At 39.7% G+C, this 22,600-nt stretch overlaps 1 protein-coding gene, 1 non-coding gene and 1 pseudogene across 2 annotated transcripts; 1 reads left to right on the top strand and 2 right to left on the bottom strand.

The window, feature by feature from the left end:
- Window positions 1–1,802: 1,802 nt before the first annotated feature.
- Window positions 1,803–2,028, bottom strand: LOC112085870 (annotated as a pseudogene).
- A 911-nt stretch (window positions 2,029–2,939) lies between these two features.
- Window positions 2,940–5,199, top strand: LOC18015271 (protein ACCELERATED CELL DEATH 6). The gene is made up of 3 exons (XM_006396513.1): window positions 2,940–3,813; window positions 3,911–4,437; window positions 4,525–5,199. The coding sequence occupies exons 1-3, from the start codon at window positions 2,940–2,942 to the stop codon at window positions 5,197–5,199; spliced, it is 2,076 nt and encodes a 691-aa protein (XP_006396576.1).
- Window positions 5,200–6,527: 1,328 nt separating this feature from the next.
- On the bottom strand, window positions 6,528–6,725 carry LOC112085847. Its single transcript, XR_002899135.1, has one exon. It is a non-coding gene; the product is annotated as a U2 spliceosomal RNA (small nuclear RNA).
- Window positions 6,726–22,600: the final 15,875 nt, after the last annotated feature.

The raw sequence follows: 22,600 nt of genomic DNA, 5'->3' as shown, positions 1-22,600 counted from the left end.
CTAAGATCTGAACCTCAAGTGATGTGCTTGGATCCAGCCTAGAGATCTTGTCGGTTAAGGAATGAAACATGCAAGACTAGACACCTAAACCCACTAATCTACTTTGAAAGCACCCTAATCTACTTATCTAAAGCCACTTAAACGACTACTCACTGATCATAACGAGCTCACTAAGTCCTTTGCAAGACGTGTAGCTTGTCATGATAAGGAGTTTAATGCTGGATGATAAAAGAAAATAAAGAAAGAACAAGATTCTGATGCAAAAACGAGATATCGGATTAGATTAATCCAGTTTCACAAAAGAGGCAAGTTCTTAAGCTAAAAACAGATAAGAGATAAGATGATTAGGTTTTTTGGTCCTAAAATGTATTTATAGCAAAGGGAAAGTATCGCAGGTCAGCCCGGAACAAACCGGGTACTGAACCGCTTTCTTGGGTTGATGGGTGAGTGCCATGGTGTGTCGGAGAGTGAAGCCGAGGTCTTCATGTCGAGGAGTGCACGTGAGTCTGGATCCAAATGAAGATCTCGTGAAGAACACGCCAAGAACATGCATGAACCCTAGTCTTTGATCCATCTTCTCGTGTGTGTTCTTGAGCCATCTCGTTCTTGATTCTGGGTTTGTGACAAGGGACCTCGGCATTCTATGCTGAGGTGCTTGGTGGTCGAGGGGTTCGGGAGAACAGAGTCCGGCATGCACGCCGAGGTCATTGCACCGAGGTGCACGTCCAATACTTAGTCGTTTCCAGCTTTATTTCTTACGTGTGCATGCCTTGATTCCATCGTGCTGAGGTGTCAACCCGAGATCTAGTTCAAAATACTCCCAAGATATGAGCCTTGGCTTGAGCAATGTCGAGGCTTGAGAAAATACTTAGCGTGTATCACGACTCTTTTGGGCTCGTTTCGACCATATTGCCTTCCGGAAACAGTAGCTTTAAACACACGACTCCAAATGCTCTGAGACCAGTTCCATATTCAAGATGACTTAATAAGCTCAAACTTTGGTGAAGAAACCGTCGGAGCTTGGGAAGTGGAAGGCTTCCTAGATTTCACATCTTTGCACCGTATTGAAATCACCGGAAAACAGGCTTTTTGGACCGATGTGAACTCCGGAGACTTTATCTTTCAAACCACTGCTCCGAACTAAGCGATTCCAACTGTCCTGAGAAGTTCTTCCACAGATCTCAAACTTTGATGAAGACCGGGCAAGCTAATTCGGTTCGGAAAGGCTCCGTCCGCCGTGATCTTTGGGCTCCGCCTTTCGGTTCTCGGATGCGCGTAATGCTGGTGCATCTTCCGGAAGCTGTATCTTTCTCTCCACTGGTCCGAATTGGATGATTCCGATCTTCTGGGATCTTTGCTTGATTGCCTCCAACTTTGATTCCGATCTTCCCGCCAACTGATTCGGACCGGAAGGTTCCCCGGATTGTTGATCTTTGAAATGTGCGAACAAGGATAGATTTTGGTCGAGAAAAGCTTCCCGCGGTAAGGAAAATGACCGAGGGCTGTGTACCGCGGTAAGCTTTTTGGTCGTAAATTTCTCTCGCCTCGGCCAAAAACTCAACCCGTGGTATTTTGCACCCGATACTCGACCCAGGCTGATTTTGGTCGATCGGTAAGGATTTTGGCCGGTAATGAGCAATCGGTAAACTTTTTGACCGAGGTTTCTGTCTGGCCAGTACGCGATTTGGCCGAGAAATTCCTCCAAGCGGTTTTCACCATTTTTGACCCTTTTCTTCATCGTTTTCTTCTCTGCTCCTCTTCTTAAGCTCCAAATGACTTCCAAAGTATCTGATAAAGACTTCAAAACATGCAAAACTCTTTGGGACCTAATGCAAGTCCTAAATCCTATTTTCATGTCTAAAGACTCAATTTACATGGGAAAACATATGATGAGAACTCTAAAATGCACTCTAAATGATGTAAAATATAGACATATCAACTTCGTGTATTTTTAAGGAATTTTCCCGATATTAAACTGATAAGAACAGATACTACACTTGATCTTAGCCAAAAGGCCGAGAAAGGTATGAGTTATATGCAGTGTCAAGGATAGTTTTTATATGTCTCGTGGAACAACAAGCAAATCCTGAATTATCGATGTGGGTTTTTTACAACTAAGTCAGATGAGGTAAATCTGAGAATTTAGAATTGGGTATTTAAGCCCAATTACTATATTGAGATTTAGCCCAAATGTACTATTTTAACAAATGTCCCTATATTCAATACTATAATTGTTTTTTTTTTCAAATGTAGTTTAACTTTATAAGACATTTTCCAGACTTTTGACCAATGGATTTGGACCAATCCTTTGAAGATGCTGCTGTACATTTGTGGTAGTAGAAACAAATCAAAGTTGCTTAATGTTCAGAAGTTCTTTTTGTGTTTATATCTTGGTCTGGAAGATACAGTGCCGTCTGGATGAATGGCCAAATTAATAGGCCTGATTTGCATATGTATGTATAAAAATAAGAACTAGGCTTTTCATTATTCAAGTAGATTATATTGGGGAAGGTTTTAAGTTGACTTTGTATTACCAATCACACCCTAAAGTCGCAGATCTTGCATTAATCGAGGTTTTAGGTTTATTTGGCATTAAAGAAAGACCTTGACTCTGTTTCTGTATTCACTTTCACTATCTCTTCGTGAGCTACACCCTAATCGAGGTTTTAAGTTTGATTTGGCATTATAAAAAAGACTTCTACTCTGTTTCTGCAATTTACTTTCATTATCTTGGCTACTACTCTTGCATTCCTGATCTCCTTCTTCCTCCACTTTGGTAAGTACGTCATAGAGTCTCTCTCTCGTCAAGCTTTTAGCTGCTACTCTTGTCTCCTTCTTCCTCCATTTGGTAAGTCATTTAGTCTCTCTTTTACTATTCTTGGTATGGCTGACTTTTTTCTTTTTTTTCTTTGTTTTGAATGGGATGATTTAGGCTTGAAATGGATTTTTTTGAAGCACGTCTAGATAGAATTGAGGCACAGAGGTCAATGGATGTGTCTCAGGAACAATGGAGACAAAGATACACACCTTTGAATCTGATAAAGAGCAGCTTACGTACACTCAGATCACGAGGTTTAATTCAAACCGGTGGAGAAGACACGACACCACCTACAGAAGATTCCGAATCCTTGCCCGACTTCTTTATCAATGTTAGATTGTCGGATGTTTTCGACATCCCTGGTGAATATGTGCAGATGGATGCAGAGATGTTTAGTGCACTGAGTGATGGGAACAAAGAGTGGCTGGAGAAATTGAGAAACCATGAAACGCCAATGGCATGTCTCAAAAGCCATCGAGGAGATTCTGTTCTCCACCTTGTTGCTGCTTGGGGTCATGTTGAAGCAGTGAAGATCATTGTCTCTGAATGTCCGTGTCTTCTATTGGAACCAAACTCAAAGGACCAGCTTCCACTTCACGTAGCCGCTCATGGTGGACACTTAGCAGTTGTTGAGGCTCTTATTGCGACAGTGACATTTGTTTCAGGTACACTGTCCGAAGAAAAGAGAGAGATTCTGAATCCATATGTTGTGAAGGATATAAATGGAGATACTGCTCTGCACTTAGCCTTGGAAAGACGCTATATGAAGACAGCTTCCTCTCTAGTGAATGCCAACCAACAAGCTTCGTTTCTTGCGAATAAAAACGGAATATCTCCCTTGTATTTAGCAGTTGAAGTCGGAGATGTGTCACTTGTAAAAGCAATGTTGAAAATTACAGAAGAAGATGGCCCTGAATGGAGAAACACAAATCTTGCTTCACAGTTGGAAGGGAAAAAATGTCTTGCCCACGCTGCTTTGAAGTCCAGGAGTAGAGGTTTGTTTTGCTTTTTAACCATTTGCAAGATCACAAGAACAAACCCATATGACTGATTGAAACTTTTTTTTTATATATGTACTACTTGTTTGGCCAGAAACCCTTAATGTTATTCTTGATGAATTCCCAAGCCTTGTGGATGAGCTAGATGAAGAAGGAAGGAATTGTCTTTTCATTGGAGCATCCATTGGGTATTATGGAGGAGTATGCAACCTCTTAGATCGATCCACGAAATGTGTTTTTGTTTGTGACTATGATGGATCTTTTCCAATTCATAAGGCTGTAGAGAATGGTCATATGAGAGTCGTCATAAAGATTCTAGATTGTTGTCCACATTCAAAGCACCTGCTCAACAAAAAAGGTCAGAACATTCTTCACATTGCATCTTATACTGGGATGATTCATATTGTAAGACATTTGATGAAAAGTGGAGAAACTAACCATCTGGCTAATGAGCAAGATGAGGATGGGAATACACCTCTGCATCTAGCCACCATAAAGTGGCGGCCTCGAGCTATTTATAGCCTTGCAGGGCCAAAAAACCTGTTGAGACAGAATAATGAGGGCTTAACAGCTCTGGAAATTGCCGAGTTAAATCTGCAGTCCTGTTACATATATCGAGAGGTATGTCTAATTTCTCACTTGAGCAACATTTCCTAGTCCCACATCCATTATTTTACAGCTTATGACCCTATGAACTTTGGATTACAGAGGTTGACACTGGCAGCCTTAGCACACAGTCACGCCGGAAGCGATCCTGGATTCATGCAAACTCTAACAACACGATCAGTTCCTTTGGACCGTAAGGGGAACAAAGAGTACATCAACGCTCTTTCAATGGTTGCAGCTCTTGTGGCAACTGTGACGTTTGCAGCTGGTTTTACAATACCAGGCGGCTTTAAAAGCTCTGCTCCGCACTTGGGCATGGCGGCTCTAGCAAGCAATCCTCGTTTCATAATTTTTCTGATATTTGACATCTTGGCGATGCAATTCTCACTTCTTGCATTGGTTGCTCTAATCTTGGCGCAGTCGGAGGATCCTGCACTATATCACAAGTCCCTAAGAATAGCTTTGCCATCACTGTATTACGCTCTATATTTCATGGCGTTTGCATTCTTTTTCGGCATGGTTATTGCAGCTGGGAATCTTATTGTGCTTATCGTCGTTGATTTTTATATATGTTTCACCATCTTTGCTGTGACGTTGTTTATCTTTATACCTCACGTGCTCCTTCAGGCACTTGGCATTCGTGCTGTATGTGGTCGCTTCTTTTTCTATTTCGTGAGGTATGCTGATGACTATGGAGATGAAAGTTACCAGAGCTCTACTCAGAGGTCTGTGAAGATCCCAAGAAATGATCAGGTCGACATGCCAGACACTAGTTAAAAAAGAGAATGATTTCCAATGATATTATGTACTCATCATGTATTTCTTTTAACGTTCAGACTAATTATCAAATGTTTACAGGAAATTTAATAGAGTAGAAACCGTATTTTAGTTTATGGAGCAGTGGTTATAAAAGTGTTAAGCAGGAAAAATGAATCTCATGTGTTCTCGATCAGGTCACTTGTCAAGGAAACCAGATCCTACATGGCCTCGGTGCCGTTTATGGTCATTACCACCATAGTGAGACGTATCCCTTGACCGTGAAGAAAATGTTCTTCCAAGTTGGAACCCTAACGTAAATGACTATCACAACCGGTTCATTTCAATAACCCACAGGAAATTTACTATCCTGTCTTAGGGGTGTTGAGTCCAAACACTTTGTCTAACTCTACGTAACAACAGTAACATTTGCTGCAGGTTTTACAATACCAGGTGGCTATAAAAGCTCTGCTCCCAGCTTCTGCAGCGCAGGTCTCAGCATTTTCTTGATACTTGATACTTTGGCAATGCAAAGCTCAGTGGTAACAGTAGTTTCTCTTATTTGGGAGAATCCTGCATTATTCCGCACTTCCTTAACCGTGGCCTTGCCACACTCTGTATCGCTCTAATGTCCATGGCGTGTGCATTAATTCTTTTCCGACATGGCTATTATTGTTGGGCCTATTCTAGGGCTTCTTATCGTCATTTACCTTATATCTGTGATCTTCTTTCACATGATGCTCTTAATTCTTGCCCCTCACGTTTTCCTTGAGCGACCTAGCTAGCGTTCATGCTATATGAATTGGTTTTTGTTATGAGTATAGTAGCAAATGATATTTACTTTTAACGTTCAGATTAAAAAATTAACATCGCAGATTGAATGATAAAATTTAAAACAGATGGTTATTGTGTTGAAACCATATTGACTTATACAGAGTAGTGCTTATGGGAAATCTCTAAGATCTTGAGAGGGTTTATGCAGGAAAATGAAGTTCATGTTTGTCGATCACGTTACTTATCAGGGATACACGATACTGCATCTTGCTGCCATTTATTGTCATGACCACCTAGTAGGACATATTCTTGACCATCAAGTAAATGTTCTTAGAAGTTGGAGCCCCTTCTTAAGCGGGCTAGATAAAGGGATATGGGCCCAATCGTTAGAGAATTGGCGATTATAAGCTAAGAAGAAGATTGCGACACTCCTGATTGTTAGATTTTGGCTTTGGTTAAAAATGAACTTAAAAGGGTTAGTTAGGCTTTTGCTCTCTCAACGTGGACGACACGTAAAAGCCAAACCCTATAGTGTAATTTGCAATTCGTAAAAGAACAAAATTCAACTGGAATTGGTGAGGTGTGCCAGACCCTCGCAGCAGTGCAAGACGTGGGCGACACGTGGGAGTCCAATCAGCAAGCTGATGCAACGGACTCTCCCCCATTAAAAATAAAGTTAATATCGTCAAACCCACATTGGACCGAATATCAGATATTAAATTGATAAGAACAGATACTACACTTGATCTTAGCCAAAAGGCCAAGAAAGGTATGATTTGTGGCTGATGTCAAGGATTGTTTTTATATGTCTCGTGGAAGAGCGCGCAAATCCTGAATTATCAATGTGAGATTTACAACTAACTCAGATGAGGTAAATCGAGAATTTAGAATTGGGTACATATTAGGTCTAATTACTATGAGAGTTAGCCCAAATGTATTATTTTAACAAATGTCTCGATATTCAATACTGTAATTGTTTTTTTATTTATTTTAAAAATGTAAAGTATAGTTACTCTATAATTATTAACAAGAGAGATACTCCTTCGAATATGGAATTGTCGCAAATTATTAGGATGAGTTTTGTTGATATTTTACAAAAAAAATATGGCAGAAGTCACAGGTCTAAAAGAAAATGGATGAAAACGAAGATTAATGTAAACCACAAGAAAGATGAGAAGTTTGAAAAAAAAAGAACATTAAAAATCATGAAGTACGGGAAATTCCAGCGAGTGAAGCAAAGTGTTCATGAGAGCATGATGTTCATCTCTGTTCTCGAAGAGAATACCCTATCAATGGATGTTAGCCCTAGCGAAACCATTTGTTTCAGCTTTTTGCAATCCGTGTATCCAGACGACAAACTCATCTAGAGCTGCCTCCACTTTTCTTTTCTTTTTTTTTCCCCTACATGTGTCGACTATGATTTGTCTTGTCTCCTTCTGGTTTTACATCTCATTTGTCGCTTCCTTCCTTGCATGATCATCATGTCAAACTCAAAAACCAACTCCCTTATTCCTACTGCATCTGAAATTGTCTTGATTTTCTTCATTAATCAGTATAGGATCTTGTACAACTTGTTAATATGTCTATCTAAATATTCTATCTTATTTTGACTAACAAGATTAATTTGTCAAATTATATTTATATTGGAGAAATTCTCAACTTGGTTGACGAAGATGTTCGATTGGTAGTGGTCGATTTACTGCATTGACTCTCTAGTGATTTTCTACAACTCATGATAGAACTAAAACTGATATAGTCAAAGACTCCTCTGTCACAGGCTTGGACAGGGGTGGGTAGATTGCAACGACCAAAGAATACTTGTTCATTTCTTAAAAAATCATTCTGAATATGGTCCAATTTGTTTGTTTTTTTTATTAGAGAGCGCTCGATTTTTTGAAAAAAAAAAAAATTGTCTAATATTTTAAAAATTAATTTGGAATTTGTCAGTAAAGTAAGCCTATAGTAAAAATCCAAATATAAACTGCTAAATGTATTTATAAACAAAAAGATATTTTGAGGATCTAAAACTTTTTTTCACCCAAAGGACTTGATATATATTGAGTCAGGTTTACTCTGTCAAAAAGAGTGACAAGTTCAAACAAACAGTGTATGCATCATGTATACATCTATATACTGAACTGGCAAGATATATACCATGGATTTATCCTAAATAATTATGATTATTTTAGTTTTCATGAAGTCTATCATGAGTGAAGACGTGAATGGATATTTGTTGTTCAAAATTTTGGTTTATTATTATCAATATTTAAGTTAAGTTTTTAAAATTTTTTTAAAAAAAAATGTAAATTCATCTAATTTCTTTATCTTTTCATTTTCTGAACGAATTTTGTGCAATTAAAAATAGATATTTTAATTGTTTTTCATGAAATGTTAATCGTTTAAGTTGAAATTTCAAACTTGACAGCATCCAAAAATAGTATTGTATATGAAGAAATTTGTGTTATATTGTATCTTTTAAAATTTTAAGGAGAAAGATAGGGGGGGGCAAATGAGTAATGAATGTATAGTTGATAAAGAATGTACTTAGAGCATCTCCAACGCAGTATTATCACAGGTTTATCGGTGGGATTTACCTGCATTTTTGAATTTTTTTTAAATAAAAAAGCCTATATATCCAATGATATTATCTCTTTGGGATGAGTCCAATGAACTCGTCTCTTAGGAGTTCTTTGGCCCGCTGTCACAATGTCATTGGCTATCTGTATTTTTTTTTTAACTTTTGACTATCTGTATTTTGTATATTTTTTATCCAAATTTTTATGTTTTGTATTTTTAAAAATCATGTAATGCTATAGAAATTTGATTTTATGTAATATAGTTTGTTTAAAATAACTTCTCAAATAATCTAAAATTACAAATAATATTTTACAAAATATTATATTTTATTTCAAAGAACTCAATGAAAGGTTCATGATTGGAGGTGCAAAAAATCATGGGGTTTATCACTGTTAAAAAACAAAAAATTAAAAAAAAAAACTCAATGAACCCCAAAAGAGAGGTTAAGGGTTGGAGATGCTCTTAATCCTCTATGTTTTTCTGTAGTGAGCCTATTTTTGAACTCAAATAATTTTTAGTTATGCCTTTTAATACCATAGTATATGTCTATTCTAAATTTGGTTGGTTTTTGAAGTCACAAACTATCGAAAAGTGCAAACATATATATAAAAATATGTAAAGATCAAACAAATCCAAAAATATTTTATTAAAATATTTTGGTTCCGAGCTGCGAGTATTCAGATTTGAATTAGAAATATCCAAATTAATATCTATGGTTCTTCAGATATGCACTTCTAGATGTCCACTCAAATATCTATTTAGATTTGAATCTATAAAAAAATATAAATTAAGTTATCACTTTGACTACATTTTTATCGAAAGTCTTAACATATTTCAATTAATTTTGATATTTCGGTAAGCTTAGCAGCCCACATTTGTCTTCTCCATCTCATGCACCCGTCTATATAAATACAATGCAGTAACATATGAGAAAGGTATACCATAACTAGTTAGCTAGTAAGCAATCATGAGAGGAACAAGGCCATGCATGGTTAGTGATCTTGGTGATCATCAGCGCTGTGTTGATTTGCGAAAGTGCAGCACTCTCTAGTGCCATGGAGGTGGAGCAGTACTGTGAGAACCAATGCGAGCAGCAGCAAAGTTTCCGTCTCCGACAAGTAACATTGACCAAAAACAAAGAGAAAGAAGAGTGCAAGGCAAATGCTACTCTTACTATAACATAGCAAAGATGATGAGTGCTATACAAGGAAGAGAAGATCAAGTCAATAGGGAAATGTCAGAAAATATATGTAATAAGTGCAAATTTATTTTCCCTTTTGGTGGTGACTGAATGAAGCAATGTATAGCTGGATCGTAAAGATTTGTGGAAATCTGCCTCTTGAGAGGGTAAAAGAGCTGCATGCCATGCTACGTGCATGGCACTCGGTTACGGCAAAGACAAATGTGCTCTATGTCAACAACCAATTACTCCTTTCTCTAAATCTAGATAACCGTACTGCGTGCATATCACTCTATCCTCAGTATAAAGAGAAATGTACTGTTGCATGTGAAGAACAAAATCCTTGAGATAGTTTTTTGTTTTAATAACTCTTGTCTTTGTCAATTGTGTGGATTTTTTTTTTTTTTGGTTTAAGCCATTTGGTTTGAATTGTTTGATTATTTCAAACTGAACTGGTTATTCACAGGTTCCAAAAAATCCTTTATACAGTTGTTTATGCCTTATTTTATCAAGAATATGCAAAAAGCCTATATCTTTGAAGGGCCGGTCCAACATAATTTGTTGCCTAAAGCAAAAAAAAAAAAAAATCTGAGCCCATTTAAAAAAAGAGGAGACAAATCGTGTGCTGTTGTGAAAACTTAGAAACTTTATTAATCACTGGAATGTATATATAGAGTACATAGGGAATCTAGGTTAAGTACAATGCCCTGATGGGCCTAATGGGCCGGTATAAGAGTCCATATATGATATGTGTTATAACACTCCCCCTTGGACGAGTGAACCGGGCCAGCTGCTCAATCGGGATCTCGATAATGCGCTGGGAAATGTTGCCTCATTAAAACCTTACCAGGAAAAACCCAGTGGGACAAAACCATGGTGAAGGAAAAAGAGTACAACACGCATTACTCCCCCTGATTGTAGCATCACTGCAGATCTCTAAGTCTATACATTCCTATCTGTTTGACGAGCTTCCGGTGTGTTGAAGTAGGCAATGATTTGGTGAAGAGGTCAGCTGAATTCTCACTGGATCGGACCTGCTGAACGCTGAGAATGCCGTCCTTCTGCCAGTCTGAGGTTGAGAAGAACTTCGGTAGAATGTGCTTCGTCCGATCTCCTTTGATATATCCTTCCTTGAGCTGAGCTATGCATGCCGCGTTGTCTTCATACATCACCGTGGGCTGTGTGTCTTCGTCCATACCACAATCTCTGCGGATGTGCTGAGTCATGGAGCACAGCCAGACGCATTCCCTACTAGCCTCATGAATGGCTAGGATTTCAGCATGGTTTGATGAAGTGGTAGTGAGTGTCTGCTTCATTGATCTCCAAGAGATGGCTGTTCCTCCATGCGTAAAAACGTAGCCAGTTTGAGACTAGGCAGTGTGCGGATCTGATAGATATCCTGCATCGGCGAAGCCGACTAACCCATCTTTATTTTTGTTAGTATAGAAGAGTCCTAAGTCTTGAGTACCTCGAAGGTATCTTAGGAGATGTTTTATACCGTTCCAGTGCCTCTGAGTTGGGGATGAACTATATCGAGCGAGGAGGTTCACGGCGAAACATATGTCTGGTCTAGTGTGACTAGCCAGGTACATTAACGCTCCTACAGCACTGAGGTATGGCTTTTCAGGACCAAGGATTTCTTCATCATCCTTTTTGGGACCAAGAGGGTCATCACTTAAGCTTCTAACTACCATTGGGCTGGTCAATGGGTGAGCTTGGTCCATATTAAATCGCTTGAGTACCTTTTCGATATAAGCCGATTGATGCACAAGGATTCCTCCTTTGATGTACTCAAGTTGTAATCCCAAACAGTACTTTGTTTTGCCTAGGTCTTTCATTTCGAATTCTGCTTTTAAGCAGTCGACTGTTTGGGAGATCTCACCAGATGTTCCGAGGATGTTTAGATCATCCACGTATACTGCTATGATTACAAACCTTTGTTTGAGTACTTCTTGATGAAGATGCATGGACTGATGGGGTCATTTTTGTAGCCTTCTTTGATGAGGTAATCGCTGAGGCGGTTGTACCACATACGCCCACTTTGTTTCAGTCCATACAAGGATTTGTTCAGCCTGATGCAGTATTGATCTCGAGATGCATTTTGTCTTTTAGTTCAATGCCATCTGGGAGTCTCATATATATTTCGTTGTCCAGGGGCCCATAGAGATATGCGGTTACAACATCCATTAACCGCAGATCAAGATTTTCTCTTATGGCCAGACTTATGAGGAATCGGAATGTTGTTGCATCCACCACTGGAGAATAAGTCTCCTCATAATCGATTCCGGGTCTCTGTGAGAATCCTTGTGCTACAAGCCGTGCTTTGTATCGAATGACTTCACCGAGTTCGTTCCTTTTGCGCACAAAGACCCATTTGTGGCCCACTGGCTTGATGTGTGATGGGGTCCGGATGATCGGACCGAACACGTTTCTGAGTTTGAGACTCTTTAACTCCACGTTTATGGCTTCTTTCCATTTTAGCCAATCTGTTCGATGTGTACACTGTGTTATTGACGTGGGTTCTAGATCCTCTTGCGTGAGCGCAACATCAAGTGCTACTTTGTATGCAAAGAGTGCATTTAAGTCGACTTCTTTTCGATTCCATTGTATTCCGGACATATTGTAATTGATGGAGATCTCATTGTTATCTTCTGAACCTGGAGATTCGGCGTCCCGAACTTCCATTGAGGGTTCATTAGATTGAGTCTCAGCCGCGGCTATGTCTGATATTGCAGGAATCCCGGTTTCGGTTATTGCACCTTTCTTTGATTTCCGGGGATTCTTATCTTTGGAACCGAGAGGTCTGCCCCGTTTGAGACGTGGTGCAGACTCTGTAGCAACTTGGGTCTGTCCCGTTGGGACGGCTATTCGTACTGGTGCATTACAAGCTGGGATGTACGATTTGGTTACTTTGGTCGGGTCAGCAAAGGAATCTGGCAATTGATTAGCTAGCTTTTGATAATGAATAATCTTTTGGATCTCTGAATCACATTCTAGAGTCTGAGGATCTTGCCAATTTAATGATGTTTGATTCCATGAAAGATCTTTGACCAGCTTGTTTGTCTCACCACCTAAAGAGGGATATACCGATTCATCGAATTGGCAATCCGCATATCTGGCCTTGAAGAGATCTCCAGTGGTTGGCTCGAGATATCTTATGATGGTGGGAGAGTCAAAACCAACATATATTCCCATCCTTCTTTGAGGTCTCATTTTGGTTCGATGTGGTGGAGCAATGGGTACATATACTGAACACCCAAATGTTTTGAGATGGGAGATGTCTGGCTCATGACCCGAGAGTAGTTGGGATGGGGAATATTTGTGTTCACTAGATGGCCGGATGCGTATGAGTTCAGCAGCATGTAATACTGCATGTCCCCATGCTGAGGCTGGGAGCTTTGATCTCATGAGTAATGGTCGGGCTATCCATTGAATGCGTTTAATGAATGATTCAGCCAATCCATTTTGAGTATGGACATGTGCTACAGGATGTTCCACGGTTACCCCCATGGCCATACAGTAGTCATTAAACGCTTGTGAGGTAAATTCACCAGCATTGTCAAGGCGGATAGTCTTTAGTGGGAAGTCAGGGAAATGGGCCCGCAATTTGATGATTTGGGCCAAGAACCTAGCGAAGGCTTGGTTCCGAGAGGACAAGAGACAAACATATGACCAACGGTCGATGCGTCTATAAGGACCATGAAGTACCGGAATGGTCCGGAAGATGGATGTATAGGTCCACAGATATCGCCCTGGATTCTTTCTAGGAAATGAAGTGTTTGTTTAGAGATTTTAACTGGTGAAGGCCGAGTGATCAATTTGCCTTGAGAACAAGCTGTGCACATGAGGTGTTGAGGATAAGCTCGGTTTTCTTTGAGGGTATGCCCTTGAGAGTTTTGAATTAGTTTACGCATCATATTTGCACCGGGATGACCGAGCCGGTCGTGCCAAATAGTATAATCAGTAAACCGGGCTTTGAGAGTGGTATTAGCTTCAATCATACTGACTTTAGCATGGTAAAGTCCAGTAGAGAGCGCGGGTATGGTTTCGAGGATTTGTTTATGGCCGTCTACGGTTTTAGTGACTAGGAGGGATTCTTTGTTCCCTTGACCTTGGGTTTCTATGTGGAAACCATTCTGTCTTATATCTTTGAAGCTCAGAAGATTTCTCTTCGAACTAGGAGAATATAGAGCATCTGGTATTTCAAGTTGTGTGCCATTTGATGGCAACACATAGGCATGGCCATATCCTTCGATAAGGTTTGAGGGACCCGCGATGGTGCTAATATTTGCGGTTTGATAGGTTAGGTTTATGAAGTAACTTTTGTTTCTTAAGATAGTGTGGCTGGATCCACTATCTACGACTATGGTTTCCATTTGCTGGTGTGCTTCATTATGAATAGAAGATAGAATTCAGTATTGAGGAATTCAGAAAATGTGATAAATCATAAAGTAAAGCAGTGTCTGAGAATAAAGGCAAATGGAAAAAAAAATGAAACAAATCCCAAAATGAAAAAAAAATAAAGAACAAAATCAAATTGTATCAGAGTTTCAGATGATTGAATTAATCGAGGAGATCAGCTGTTTCATAGTCCATGGGGTCGGTCTGCTCGTTTGTGGTGTTCTCATCATCAAGGAGGTCGTCACCTTCCAGGTTAGCAGCATCGACTGGCTGAGTCATGTTGGCTTCAGCAGGAGCTTTTCCGTACTTCTGGTATAGATCGCAGTGGATCTTGGGGGTGCGACATTGCTTTGTTGGGTGGTTGAACATCCCACATCTGGTACAAGCAGAGTGATCGGGGTTGGTGTGGCGGGTCGGCTTGGTGATGCCTCGACCACGACCAGGACCATAACTGAGGTTAGGTCGGTTGCCACGACCATGTCCGCGTCCACGTCTTCCACGTCCATGTCCTCGGCCATTACCACGTCCATTACCACGTCCACGGCGGTGATCTGAGGATCTATCGGGTTGAACATGGTAGGACTCTTGACGAGAAGCTGGGACAGGAGCCGATCCCGGGGGCCTCATAGCGCTGTTCCTCATAAGCAGCTGGTTATTCTTCTCAGCGAGGAGAAGACAGGACAACAAGTCTTCGTACAATGTGTGTTTCATTGCACGGTATTGTTGTTGGAGCACAACATTCTCTGTGCTGAATGTGGATAATGTTTTCTCGAGGAGATCATTATCTGTCACATTCTCGCCACAGAGTTTCCGGATGGCAACAATACGAAAGAGTTCGTTGTTGTAATCATCTACGGATTTGTAGTCCTGGAACCGAAGGTTCTTCCAGTCGAAATCTGCCTGAGGCAACTGGACCATTTTCTGATGGTCATATCGCTTTTTCAGCGCTTGCCACAATTCAAGTGGATTCTCAAGAGTGAGATATTGTTGCTTAAGGCTCGGGGCCAGATGATGGCGTATGTGACATATCGCCTGAGACTGTCCCTTACGGGATGCGGTGTTACCGTCGGTAATACATGCATCGAGTTCTTTCGATGCAAGGAACAAGCGCATGTCTAGGGCCCACTCGAGGTAGTTATCCCCGGAGACGTGAAGGGCCTCGAATTCACATTTCTGAATGTTTGACATCTGAAACATGAGATTGATTTTGTTAGGGATTGTTTTGAGAAAATTTTGAATGCTGATGATGAAACTTTCTATTTTGAGAATATTTCTATTTTAGGAAAGTTTCTAAATTTGGAAAGTTTCTAATTTGGGTAATTTTCTAAATGAGGAAAGTTTCTATGTCGGGAAAATTTCTATATGAGGAAAGTTTTTATATGAGGAAACTTTCTATTAGAGGGAACTTTCTCGGAAATAGTAAATTTTAAAGGGTATGGTTTTAGTTACCCCGAACATGATGTCGGTTTAATAGCTGTGATTTAATCGGTTAAAGCCGAATATAATTTCGGTTAATGAGAACCAGGTTTAGCCGGTTTTAGGCGGTTTAGGAGGAACCCTAGGGGAGCCGAATATGATTAGGGTTTTATCTAGGGTTTTAACGGTTTGGAAAACATATTTTGGATGTGATTTTGAGATCTATAGGATCTGTGGTCGATGGTTTTAATAATTTCACAAGGACAACAAAGAAATCACGTGAAAAGGACTAGGGTTTAAGCATTATGACTTACGATTTTGAAGATTACAAAATCGTGAATCAAGCTTAGGATTTAGGGTTGATTTTCTTAGTTTATTCAATCAAGTGTTTCAAGCAAGAGAATCAACAATCAAATAAGCTGCAACAAGCTTATTAAACATGAAGAAAATCGAATAGGTTTATGCCATAAACATGGCCAAAAACGGTTGTTAGGTTTTTGTAGATTAGGGTTTTATAAAACGAGTTTAAAACCTTTGAACATGCATAAACTTGTAATTTAAACAATCAATCAACAAGTTATCAATCAATCATCAGAGTATCAAACACTTTCAATCAATTAGAGATCGATTTTTTTTTTTTATATTTTTTTTTATAGGGTTTTGAAGTGTTTAAACAACAGGTTCTATGGCTTTCAGTTTTAGAAGATACATTTTCCACCTAATGAAACTGGGAGCTAATAGACCTCAGTTAGCCGCTACAAATTCCAAGGATTGATCACCAAAACTGGAGAAGCTGCTGGTTGAAGAAGGAAAAACTCGGATCTGGTTTTTTTATTTTTTTTTTTTTTCGGTTGATCGTCGTGTACTGTAAGTGTGCGTGAGGGCGCGTCCGACGTTGGATCGACAAACGGTTTTCACCAGTAGATTCGTCTCGTCGAGGGCTTCGATTTGATATGTAGATCGTCTTCTGGTTCCTCACGGTTTGGAAGATATGCGTCTTTTAAGTTTCGACTTGCTTTTAGGGTTTTGGTGGTGGCCGGATTTATTAGGGTTTTTCGCTCAGAGAGTCTTATCGTGCTGATAACGTGTTGTGGAAACTTAGAAACTTTATTAATCACTGGAATGTATATATAGAGTACATAGGGAATCTAGGTTAAGTACAATGCCCTGATGGGCCTAATGGGCCGGTATAAGAGTCCATATATGATATGTGTTATAACATGTGCCATAATGTTCGAACCAGACTCCATTAATTGTAAAGACAGGTTAAAAACCACTACACTACTAACAATTTTATAAAATTTACTGCCCTTCAAAATAATTATAAATATTGACGCCCTAAGCACTTCACCAGCTTTAGGTCAGGGCCAGCCCTCAACCAAAGATATGAAAGATATATAACCCAAATAACTCATACGCATAAGGTGGAAGATGTAATCGTCTGGGCTATTCCTAATGATAAACTGAGTTTCTTCTAACCTTTATGAAGCTTTTCGTATTTGATTAGTCTTTTATAGTTTTTGTCGTCTGCGTTTTGGTTGACATAATCGTGGCTATATAAAGCATGTAGATGTAGCGTTTTACTCTTTGTGTCCGTGGGCGATGAACTATTTAATTTATTGACATGAAGTAGCTTGTAGCTTGTTGCTTGTACCAAAAGATTTATGCAAATTTTAGAAACCTTAAGAGTTGATATACGCAGTCGTTTTAAAAGGGCTTTGAATTTAGAAAAAACCCAAGATTTCTCAAAAGTCTTAAGGGCCCAAATCTGAACGCCGGAAGTTGAGTCGTACGACGGAGATTTTTCTTCTCTCCGATGACAGTGTTCATCTCAAACTTACAGCGGCAGACCTGATTCCTTCGTATGTCCAAGACTCTGATATAGCTTATACTATATACAAATAAAGGACACGTGTATGGTTCGACGGAAGGAGAAGAATCAACGGCAATGATTCATTCGAGCTGGAAGAGAAGCATTTAAGAAGAAGTTGGAAAGAGAAATTAATTCATTCGAAAGTTTGTTAAGTTTGTTTCTCTTCTTGAAATTCTCTGTAATCTCGATTTGTTCTTCCTCTGCAAAGATCTTTCTCATTTCCAGATACTTGTACGTTGAACATTGGATTCTTTGTTTTTATGAACATTGAATTCAATTTCTGGTAACTCTGTTGATAATACACGATTTAGTTGTATCAAAGGTATCAGACGAAGGACTTTTCTCGGACGCATTGGCAGAAACGAGATCTCAAGCTGCGAGGAAGGAAACCACGACGAAATCGACCAATAATGAGCTCGATTCGCGAATCAACCAAATGATTCGTCGAACAGAGGAGTTGGAGGAAAAAATCGACGGTCAAATCAAAAGATCGAGAAAACGATCGCAGATCTGTTCGAAGCATTTCGCTTAGCTTATCCATCTCCGTCGACGGGCTCTACTAGCGCGGAACGTGGTCCGGCGAATCTATCACCGGATCTGATGAATGGAGCGAGGTCAGGTAACTTTTCTCACTATACCGGGATCACACTCATTGGGAACCTGAATTTTCCTAGGTTTAATGGTGATAAAGTGAAGGAATGGCTCTTTAAGGTAGAACAATTCTTTGCGATTGATCATACGCCTGAGGAAATTAAAATTCTGGTTGCTTCAATTCATATGGAGGAGTTTGCGGCAACTTGGCATCAGGCTTTAGTGGAAGAATTGGGATTACATAATTTTACAGATTGGAATGTCTACAAACAACTGTTGAAGGAACGATTTGAAGAAGTCTGGGATGATCCAATTGCTGAATTGAAGAAGCTGCAAGAAACGGATGGTATCGTGGAATATCACAAGCGATTTGAGAACATTTGCACAAGAGTGAAAATGTCAGAAGCGTATTTGGTGAGTGCTTATTTGGCTGGGTTGAGATTGGATACTCAGATGCATGTTAAGATGCTCCAGCCTCAGTCAGTGAGACAGTGTCTACTACTTGGCCGTTTATATGAAACAGCTCACCCACTAAAATCTCAACCTAACACTTGGAGCTCGAACAAAACCAAATTCATCATCGAAAGGCATTCTACCATTCCGCAGGGAGACAGTGATAACTGATAAACCCAAAAACAATCAGTTTCAACCAAAAAAGTTCTTATCACCTGAGGAGATGACTGACAGGAGATCAAAAGGGTTATGTTACTTCTGTGATGAAAAATTCACTCCAAAACACGCCAAAGTTCATCGCAAACCTCAGTTATTCTACTTGGACGTAGATGAAGAAGATGAGTTAGAAAACTCTGAGGATGATAAAGAGAACTTAGCGCCAGGGGGAGAGATAGCTAAGATTTCCGTAAATGCGATAGCTGGCATTACTTCTCACAATACAATGAGAGTGAAAGGGATTCACAACAAACATCCTCTTTTCATTCTCATAGACTCGGATTCCACACACAATTTTTTGGATATCAGAGTAGCTGAGAATTTGGGTTGCCATCTACTTTCAGCTGGCAATGCGAGAGCAATCGTGGCTGATGGGGCTAGAGTAGCAGTGAAAGCTAAGATTGCAAAGTTTAAATGGGAGTTTCAGGGGACAGATTTTGTTGATGACTTTATGGTAATACCCCTAAACGGCTGTGACGGTGTGTTGGGTATTCAATGGCTGGAAACTATTAGTCCAATCACTTAGAACTTTAGAAAACTAACCATGAAGTTTATATACAACAAAAGAAAAGTGGTTCTGCATGGCATTAAGGATGGCTCGGTCAGGAGTGTAAAAGCCAACAAGTTAAACAAGATAACTGAAGATGAAGTACAGCTATCTATGCTCTGCATTACTCAGGAGGAAGAACCAAGCGAAAGCAGTATTTTCTCTTTGGAAGTAGTAGCTGAGAAACAAGAAAATTCTGCTCTAGTGGAAGCATTAATATCGGACTACGCGGATATCTTTGAAGAACCATCAGATCTTCCTCCATTTCAGGGAAACCATGATCACAAGATTCCATTATTGGAAGGATCGAATCCTGTGAATCAACGGCCGTACCGATATGCTCTTCACCAAAAGAATGAAATAGACAAAATGGTGAAAGAGTTATTGGATGCAGGAACAACACAACCAAGTTCCACTGCGTTTGCGTCTCCTGTGGTTTTAGTAAAGAAGAAGGATGGATCATGGAGACTCTGTGAGGATTATAGAGGCCTTAATGGGATGACAGTAAAGGACAGATTCCTTATTCCACTGATTGAAGATTTGATGGATGAATTAGGTGGCTCTAAGATATATTCGAAGATTGACTTAAGACCAGGATATCATCAAGTTCGAATGTTTCCACCTGACATTCATAAAACAGCATTCAAGAGTCATAGCGGTCACTATGAGTATGTGGTCATGCCCTTTGGGTTGACAAACGCTCCTGCTACATTTCAAGGTCTTATGAATGCAGTTTTCAAAGAATTTTTGAGGAGGTTTGTGCTGATATTCTTTGATGATACACTGATATATAGCAGTTCAGTGGAAGATCATTTGCTTGCATTTGAAGAGTGTATTCTGAGTAATTGCGCATTCGTTACAAAAAAGTTTGAATATCTGGGTCATTTTATTGAGGAGAAAGGTATTTCAACTGATCCAGCAAAGATTCAAGCCGTTGCAGATTGGCCTACACCAACCAATTTGAAACAGCTTCGAGGATTTTTGGGATTGCTGGTTACTATCGCAGATTTGTTAAGGGCTTTGGAACCATTGCAAGTCCTCTTACGTTATTGACTAAAAAAGAGTCATTTGTGTGGTCCGTAGAAGCAACTACAGCCTTTGAAGCATTAAAGAAAGCTCTTTGTACAGCACCGGTCTTAGCTCTCCGAGTGTTTGATAAACCGTTCTTAGTTGAAACAGATGCCTGCAGTCAAGGGATAGGAGCTGTTTTAATGCAAGACCGTACTTACATTAGCAGACATTTGAAGGGTAAACAGCTGCACTTGTCAATATATGAGAAAGAACTGTTGGCGGTGGTTTTCGCAGTTCAGAAATGGAGACACTACCTACTTAACGATCATTTTGTGATCAAAACAGACCAACGAAGTTTAAAGTACTTGTTGGAGCAAAGACTAAACACACCAATACAACAACAATGGCTTTCAAAGTTGTTGGAATTTGATTACGAGATACAGTACAAGGAGGGTAAAGAAAATCTCGTAGCTGACGCTTTATCACGAGTTGAAGGATCTGAAATTCTGCATATGGCTCTCTCAGTATTGGAATGTGATCTAATGCAGAAGATTCAGGCTAGTTATGACACATATGCAAATTTAAAGACCATCATTGAAGCTTTAAAGGTGAAACCAGATTCTAAAAAGCATTATGTGTGGTCAAGAGACATCTTACGCAGGAAGACAAAGATTGTAGTACCTGCAGATCCAACAATTCGAAATAACATTTTAGACTGGCTTCACAGTTCTGGTGTGGGAGGACATTCAGGAAGAGATGCTACACATCAGTGTGTGAAAAGCTTGTTTTATTGGAAAGGTATGGCGAAAGACATTCAAGCGTTTATCAGAGGATGCCCTGTTTGTCAACAGTGTAAATACGATAATGCAGCTTTGCCGGGATTGATTCAACCATTGCCTATACCAGCTTCACTGTGGTCAGAAATTTCGATGGATTTCATCGATGGGTTACCTCCTTCCTTCGGTAATCAGTTATATTCGTGGTGGTGGATATATTGTCTAAGGCTGCTCATTTCATGGCTCTGAGTCACCCTTATACTGCAGCATCAGTGGCTCAACTCTTTCTAGATAACGTGTTCAAACTACACGGCCTTTCCAATTACATAGTCAGTGATCGTGATGATGTTTTTCTCAGTAATTTTGGAGAGAGTTATTCACACTATAGGGGGTTGCACTTTACTACTCTAATGCATATCATCCATAGAGTGTTGGCCAAAGTGAAGTTGTTAATCGATGCCTGAAAACTTATTTGAGATGCATGTGCAGCGATAGGCCTTATGTGTGGAGTAAGTGGCTTCCATATGCAGAATATTGGTATAATACAACCTTCCATACTTCGGCTCAATCCATACCTTATGAGTTAGTTTATGGACAGGAACCACCAATACATTTACCTTATCTACCTGGTGAATCCAAAGTTGCAGTGGTTGCTAGAAGCTTATAAGAACGTGAAAACATGTTGTTTTTGAAATTTCACTTACTCCAAGCTCGACACAAGATGGAACAGAGTGAAAATAAGAAAAGGTCTTATCGGAGCTTTGAGATTGGAGATTTGGTGTTTGTAAAGTTGCAACCGTATCGACAAGGCTCAGTGGTGTTGAGGGGTAATCAGAAATTGTTACCGAAGTATTATGGTCCATACAAGGTGATTGAAAAATGTGGAAACGTGGCTTACAAGTTGGAGTTACCAGCTTCATCTAAGATACATCCTGTTTTTCACGTGTCCCAGCTGAAACTGCGTATTGGAGATGTGTCAGTGGGGGTACTCAGTTACCATCGGTTATTCAAGACGTTTTGACTAAAGAACCTGAACGTATTCTAGAACGTAAGATGGTTAATCGGCAAGGAAGTGCTGCTACTAAAGTGTTGGTTAAATGGACAGGTGAGGATGAGGCTGAAGCTACTTGAGAATTCTTATTTGATTTGATGCAGAGGTTTCCAGAGTTTCAACCATGAGGACATGGTTGTCTAAAGGGGAAGGATTTGATATAGCTTATACTATATACAAATAAAGGACACGTGTATGGTTCGATGGAAGGAGAAGAATCAACGGCAATGATTCATTCGAGCTGGAAGAGAAGCATTTAAGAAGAAGTTGGAAAGAGAAATGAATTCATTCGAAAGTTTGTTAAGTTTGTTTCTCTTCTTGAAATTCTCTGTAATCTCGATTTGTTCTTCCTCTGCAAGGATCTTTCTCATTTCCAGATACTTGTAAGTTGAACATTGGATTCTTTGTTTTTATGAACATTGGATTCAATTTCTGGTAACTCTGTTGATAATACATGATTCAGTTGTATCAGACTCGTATTCATCAGTCGGCGGAAGTTGCTTTGTTTCTTGACGACGACTGAGTTGGAGATTCCGGAGAATTCATGACCGGAAGT

This window comes from Eutrema salsugineum, unplaced genomic scaffold (genome assembly GCF_000478725.1).
Source record: "Eutrema salsugineum unplaced genomic scaffold, Eutsalg1_0 scaffold_3, whole genome shotgun sequence".
Lineage (NCBI taxonomy): Eukaryota > Viridiplantae > Streptophyta > Magnoliopsida > Brassicales > Brassicaceae > Eutrema > Eutrema salsugineum.
This window is presented reverse-complemented; position numbering and strand designations above follow the sequence as displayed.

What these genes read in the sequence shown, in the direction of transcription:
- LOC18015271 (XM_006396513.1), top strand. Translation starts at nt 2,940, where the DNA reads ATGGATTTTTTTGAAGCACGTCTAGATAGAATTGAGGCACAGAGGTCA. An exon ending in TTTGAAGTCCAGGAGTAGAG is followed by an intron (nt 3,814 to 3,910) that starts GTTTGTTTTGCT and finishes TTGTTTGGCCAG; the next exon opens with AAACCCTTAATGTTATTCTT. An exon ending in CCTGTTACATATATCGAGAG is followed by an intron (nt 4,438 to 4,524) that starts GTATGTCTAATT and finishes TTTGGATTACAG; the next exon opens with AGGTTGACACTGGCAGCCTT.